The sequence below is a fragment of the Oryzias melastigma genome, linkage group LG1, assembly GCF_002922805.2.
Source record: "Oryzias melastigma strain HK-1 linkage group LG1, ASM292280v2, whole genome shotgun sequence".
Classification (NCBI taxonomy): Eukaryota; Metazoa; Chordata; class Actinopteri; order Beloniformes; family Adrianichthyidae; genus Oryzias; species Oryzias melastigma.
Window position 1 is genome coordinate 14,641,985 of NC_050512.1, and position 6,273 is coordinate 14,648,257.

Here is a 6,273-nt window from a genome sequence, read left to right on the forward strand (position 1 = left end):
GCCCTACGTACGAGGAGGACCTTGCACCGCCAGCTCGTGGAAGAGCTCCGTGGCAAAGGCGCTGCAGGGAAAGCCCAGCCTTAGAAAGTGCTGAGAACAGAGAAACTTTAGTGTTGAGAGTTTTAACACATATTTAGACTTTTTTATATAGATTATTAGAGCATGTCCGTTTAAGAAAACGGAAAAAATGTCAAGTTTTCACCAGATATTATTGACAATGTCAGTTCAAAGCGGTTGAATAGAAAACTGTGATGACCTAGCATTCTAGCAGCATTTAAATGCATCACTTACTCACAAATCTTGGAGACGTGAATAGAGTCGCACATCAGATTTGTGCGTTTTTGTCTGGGTGTGTCAGGGGATTAGTGCATAATTTTTAAAGATTTGTGTGTGTATTTAGTTTCAAGTTGTTGTAATTTTACATTGTGCGCTTGTAAATTGTCTTGTTTATTTTTTTTAATTTTGTAATATTTGCGCACCATTGCAAGTACATAGTTATGCACAAAATTTATTGTACGAGATAAAAATAAAAAATATGCATACAAAAAACTATAGTTACAGACAAATTGAGAATTACACACACACACAAATTCAAAGTTACACACAAATCAACAAGTACACACACACAAATTGGGCTGAGTCTATTTTCTCTTGTTTGTTTGTAGGGGATGTAAATGCTAAGCCATTCTGACTGATACAAGTAAAGATGATTTAATTTTAGTAACATTATTTAAATATACATAATTTAATGCTTATAGTTTGATTCATGCTCAGTAGGATGTGCAAACATCTCTTAGAAACTGACGTGGTGGTTTCCTCTTTGTCTCATTGCACAGGGCACGTTCAAGCACCGGGCCGAGAGCGACCTGCTGTTCGCGGAGCATCACAAGACTCTGCTGTATGACGGCAAGCTGTCCTCTAGCATCGCCTTCGCATATAACCCGCGCGCCACAGATGCTCAACTCTGCCTCGAGTCCTCCCCCAAGGACAATGCCTCCATTTTTGTGCACTCACCCCACGCACTGATGCTGCAGGTAATTATACACCCGCAGCCGAGCGTTGGGCTCCAATGTCACACGAGAACCGCTCCCTTCTGAAGGCGAGAAGATTGACATTGTTTCACTTTAAGCTGAAACACTACGCTGCTCCAAAATTAAACTGATGTCAACACAGATTCATTCTCCACTCGCACACAAAAACGACACTTGGGTAAAAGACACGACCAATGAAAGACCACTTTTACAATAGATCAAAAGTTGATTGTAGCAAGATACAAAGATGTTAAAGGAGTGTTGCTTTATGAATGTCCTTCTCTTTCCTTTTTAGTATTTTATTTTTTTTTGCAAACATCTTTTATGTTGTGCTGTTAATTTCCTTGGTTCATTCACAATAGTGTGATTGTTCCCATACCATGCCTATACCTCCACTGACGAAGCCATAACATTATTTTGGTGATTAAGTAGTGTTTCTTTCCTTACTCAAAATAAAGACCCACTGTGGTCATCTTGTGATCTTTTGTAAAGATGTTGATTTAATTTTTTTTTTTTTTTTTTAGCCAAAATCAAAAAAGGTGTTCATTAGAAATTCACCTCTGATTTGTGGGTGGGACTGGCGTTTTTGAGCGTAATTTTCTTTATATATGTCCTCCATCATCAGAAAAATCCTATAAGAAAATGTAAAAACACTTAAAAAAAAAACAATTTTAACCAGAGTGGGTCTTTAATAATTTGTGGAAATGTTTTTTTATATAAGTGTGTTTTTTTTTCAATATCCTTTCATAACTTTCTTTGGTTGAATCGGATGATTTAATAAACAGAAATGAACTGTAAGCTGTTAGTATACAACACTACACCAAACCCACATGCCTTCAACATCCAGGAACAAAAGAAACCCAACACATTTTCATGTTCCGTCCTCTCTTTTCTCCGTCCTTTTCATCCGAGATGAAAAATTCTCTGTTTTCTTTGTGGTTGAGGCTTTTGCAGCCTCCCAAATATACAATATACTCCCTCTACCACTCAGATAACCCCCCTCCATGTGAAATATGAATGAATCTGACCTATATTTACAGCTTTGCTATGCTCACAAGTGCCATTCTAATAAAGATGGAAATGTTTTTCAGTCCTTTTGTGGGTGTCACAATATACAACCCAGACCCTCAACAGACTCCCCAAGAATGTCACAACTTCTACAGCACTGATTTGTTGGTCCGGATAAACATCCGCGCGACTTGTACAAATACTGAGGTTGTTTTGTGTTGAAGCTCAGCTCCTCTGTGTGTTTCTCTAGGACGTGAAGGCTGTGGTGACTCACTCAGTCCAGAGCGGCATTCACTCCATCGGTGGCGTGCAGGTCCTCTTCCCTTTGTTTGCACAGCTGGATTACCGCCAGCCTTCCAGCCAGGAACTGGACACCTCTGTTTGGTAATGCCTTATGATATTCAAGTGCAAGCTGGAGGGTTTCTACATTGTGCTTTTGTCAATAAACGATTGCAAATGTCAACTCAATTTGACTTTATCTAATTAAACAACAATCAAAGGGTTTGTTTACACCCAACAAACCTCACAAATGTTAAGAACTTGAGTCATTTGGAGATTTTTGACATCAAAATCAGTTTGAAATAATTTTAAGTTTTGCAGATGAAAAAGTGAAATCCCATTAACTCTACTTTAAAGCCATCTCCCATCAGTCTTAGTGTGGTTGTATTTGCTTCCCTGAAGGTGATGCCAGCTAGAATGTGTTTTCGCTGCACAATGAGGACACGACATCCCCCATTCAATCACACTTCATAAAGGATATACCCTTGACAGTCAAGCCTTTGTCAGCAGCTTACATGGATTATTGTCTGTGCCTAACTTGCTCTCCGTCTCTCGTTTTGTCCCTGTCTGAACGCGTGCTGGACAGCTGCACTTTGCTGTCCTTCATGATGGAGCTCCTGAAGAACTCTGTGGCTATGCAAGAGCAGGTTTTAGCCTGCAAAGGCTTCCTGGTCATTGGCTACACGTTGGAGAGGGTGAGCTGAACACAAACCAACACAGCTGGCTGAGGTGAACACAACAGATCACTATTGTCAGGCCGGCAGGTGCACTAATGACCCCTGCTCTGAAATAAGGCTACTGGTGGTTTGGTTTTGCTGCAGACACACACAGCAGCGCTCTGTACCAGCCACTTTCCTTCCCCTGGCTGTTTTTTTGGAGGTCACAGCTGGTCGGCATGCTTGTTAAGCAGAGGATGAGTTTTGGAGGATTGTTTATGTCCTTCACCTTCTCACTCTGCATTCCGTATCCCTGTGGGCTGTCCTTATTTATGGAATTGATAAATCTCAAGCAGTGGCTCCTATTAACGCGCCCCCCCCTCCTCTCTCTGTGATCCAGTCTTCCAAGGTGCATGTGACGCGACCCGTCCTGGACATCGTTCTGGCCTTCTCTAGATATCTCAGCAACTTGCAGAACGGCATCTTGCTACTCAAGCAGTTGTGTGACAACATCCTGTTCAACCCTGCCATCTGGATTCACGCACCTGCCAAGGTAACTAAGCATATTTAATTGTAGTTTTTTCAAAGAAGAAAATATCATAGCTTTAAGAAGAAAGTATGCTTTACTATGAACTTGAGTTCAAACTGTTTTTTTTATGCATTAATACTGCTTTCTTTAGTGCCTTTTGCAAGGCAGTTTCCTGCTAAACCATAAAGTCATGATGTTGCCAATGCTACTAGAGTAGAAAAAATAAACACAATATAAGACTGAAGACACTGGAACATTCTTAAATGTTTTTGTAAGACAATAATATGTGGATAATCTGATTAAAATCTGTTGTTCAAAGACAGATTTGTGAAGACAAATTTTCAAACGATCGCTGGACACAAGAACATAATTAAAAATCACAAAGACTATCAAAAAAGCAAAACAAATATATACTAAATAACAGCATTAAATTTAATTTTTTTTTCCAGAAACCAGATTGTAAAAAAAAAAAGGAAAAAATCAGAAAACAAAAGTGAACAAAATAAAATGTTAGTCGAATAAAACGAAGAAACCAGAAAAGGTTTTGTTGATTTTATTCCGCCATTTCAACCGAAAGATATTTGACATGGAACTATGCTGCATATCATCATTCAATCATGACCCTTTCCTTTTCTGTTTTTTCATTAGTTTTTCTAACATTGCATTTTGTTTTGTGAAATATTTCTTTGTTTTTTTTTTCTAAAATATGTTTTTTAAACATTGGTTCTAGTTTTTTCTTTGGCGTTTAAAATGGTTTTGCTTCGAGTGATTTGTTGATGTGTTTTGGACTTCATGGCCACCGTAGATTCAGGAACACATTGGACAGATGTTTTATTGAACTTCACATTGGATGAAATTAGATAATAATGTGCTAACAATGCGGAATTGCTTTTTATACATCTAAAATCTTTTTTAGTTGGGGTTTAGATTTTTTTTTTTGGGACAAAAATGTAAACGAGCCACACTTAATTTATTTATGTAATAAATCGGAACAAACAAAAAGTTGATATTTGATGTCGTTTATTAAAAAAAAAAAAAGAAATCCTAACTAAAAAAACTATCCCAATTTATTTTTATCAGAGCACTTAGTTTTTTAGGTGGAGAATCTCAAATGTTGCTAATTCTGGCAAAAAATATAAATTCAACTGCAAATTAGATTTTTATGCTGCTTCTCGGTATTGCTTGTACACGTCATACTTTTACTTTAATATCCACAGGTGCAGCTGACTCTCTACACATACTTGGCGACAGAGTTCATCAGCACTGTGACCATCTACAATGCAATACGCAGGGTGGGCACTGTGCTTCAGGTCATGCATACACTAAAATACTACTACTGGATTGTCAACCCGCAAGACCGCAGTGGAGTGGTGCCTAAAGGCGTTGGTGAGCCTACACACACACAGACACCCAAACTGCAAAAAAATACAGCTTTTTTTTATCTTTGAAGCACTGGGAAGACATTCTACGGTACCACTTTTTGTACAAAATCCAGTTCCACCAGAAATTTAAACAGCCTTAACAGTTTTTTTCTGACAAACTTTAATGTACTATTGGTGGGTTTAAGTTTCTCTTCGGCATTTGTTGCATTCTCAGATGGTCCAAGGCCAAACCAGAAGGAGCTCTTCTCTTTACGAGCATTTCTCCTGCTGTTTGTCAAGCAGCTAATAATGAAGGTAAAGTTATCTTGATACACTAAATCGGATATAGGATCTTAAAATGTTGATCCAATAAGAAGCTTTTTGGTGCACTTATTTGCACACGTTTAATCAAATTAGTTCATTATCTTGTCAGTTTGTGTTATTTTTTTAATGATGTAAATAATCATTAAAGATTTTCATATTTGAGTTGTTAAATGTAGAGATCTCCCAGATTTGTTTTTGAGTTGTTGATTTTTTTTTTTTTTTTGTATCATAGGATCATGGGGTGAAAGAAGATGAGTTGCAGAGTATCCTCAACTACCTCCTGACCATGCATGAGGTATGGATCTATCCTGCTTTGATCATCATCACCACCACCAGATGGCAGTGTAACACTATCTCCTGCAGCATCCTTTAAAACCAAAGGCAGCATTATCGGCTTTTGTTTTCTTCTGCTCTGCCAGCAGAGGTCCTGACACAGGTGTTTGTTTACTGAGGGCTCACAGAAAGCTAATAAATCAATCAATCATTGACTGTGGCTGTAAACCTGAAGGTTCATTACAGACGGCCTGAAATGCCGCATCATGATGCAGCTTCTCATTTTGTAAGAATAATTGGTTTGTGATTTACTATATGTGTTGTAGCAACTAATAGAAATTCTAAACTGTGTGGGGATATGAATATTTGTGGATCGTTTTGGCATTTGTGCTTCTGTGTCGCGCGTAAGGTCATAGTTTAGGATGTCACTTTGAAAGTTGCTCATCAGTGTGTTTCCTCTGCAGGATGAAAACCTCATGGATGTACTGCAGCTGCTGGTGGCTCTAATGTCTGAACATCCTGGTTCAATGGTCCAAGCCTTTGACCAGAGAAATGGAATTCGGTAATTGTCAAGTTCTGGTTTTTGTTGTAGTTATTTTGTCTCCTCACCATCTGACCCTTTACTTTGCTGTATCAGAGTTTATGTCCTAACCAAACCATTTAGCTGTAAGCTCTCCAGAGCTGTGTAACCTTGTTAACCAAGTCAAACCTTCCGCAGTTCTTTTTGAAAGAGCTTTTACCAAACTTTTAATTTGAAGGAAAATGTGTTGTTGTTGTCCTCTGTGTGTACTTTTTCTTTTAGTTTTGTGTTT

General features: G+C 38.3%; 1 protein-coding gene across 2 annotated transcripts in view; it reads left to right on the top strand.

Moving 5' to 3' along the window:
* The window catches only part of lrba (LPS responsive beige-like anchor protein), a 176,747-nt gene that overhangs the window by 27,124 nt on the left and 143,350 nt on the right, over window positions 1-6,273 (top strand). For both annotated transcript variants that reach the window (XM_024259407.1, XM_024259408.2), the window contains exons 9-16: window positions 837-1,034; window positions 2,290-2,423; window positions 2,905-3,013; window positions 3,375-3,527; window positions 4,721-4,889; window positions 5,100-5,179; window positions 5,421-5,483; window positions 5,926-6,023. In XM_024259407.1, the coding sequence (XP_024115175.1) occupies window positions 837-1,034; window positions 2,290-2,423; window positions 2,905-3,013; window positions 3,375-3,527; window positions 4,721-4,889; window positions 5,100-5,179; window positions 5,421-5,483; window positions 5,926-6,023 (1,004 nt within the window). The remainder of the gene's footprint in view (window positions 1-836; window positions 1,035-2,289; window positions 2,424-2,904; window positions 3,014-3,374; window positions 3,528-4,720; window positions 4,890-5,099; window positions 5,180-5,420; window positions 5,484-5,925; window positions 6,024-6,273) is intronic.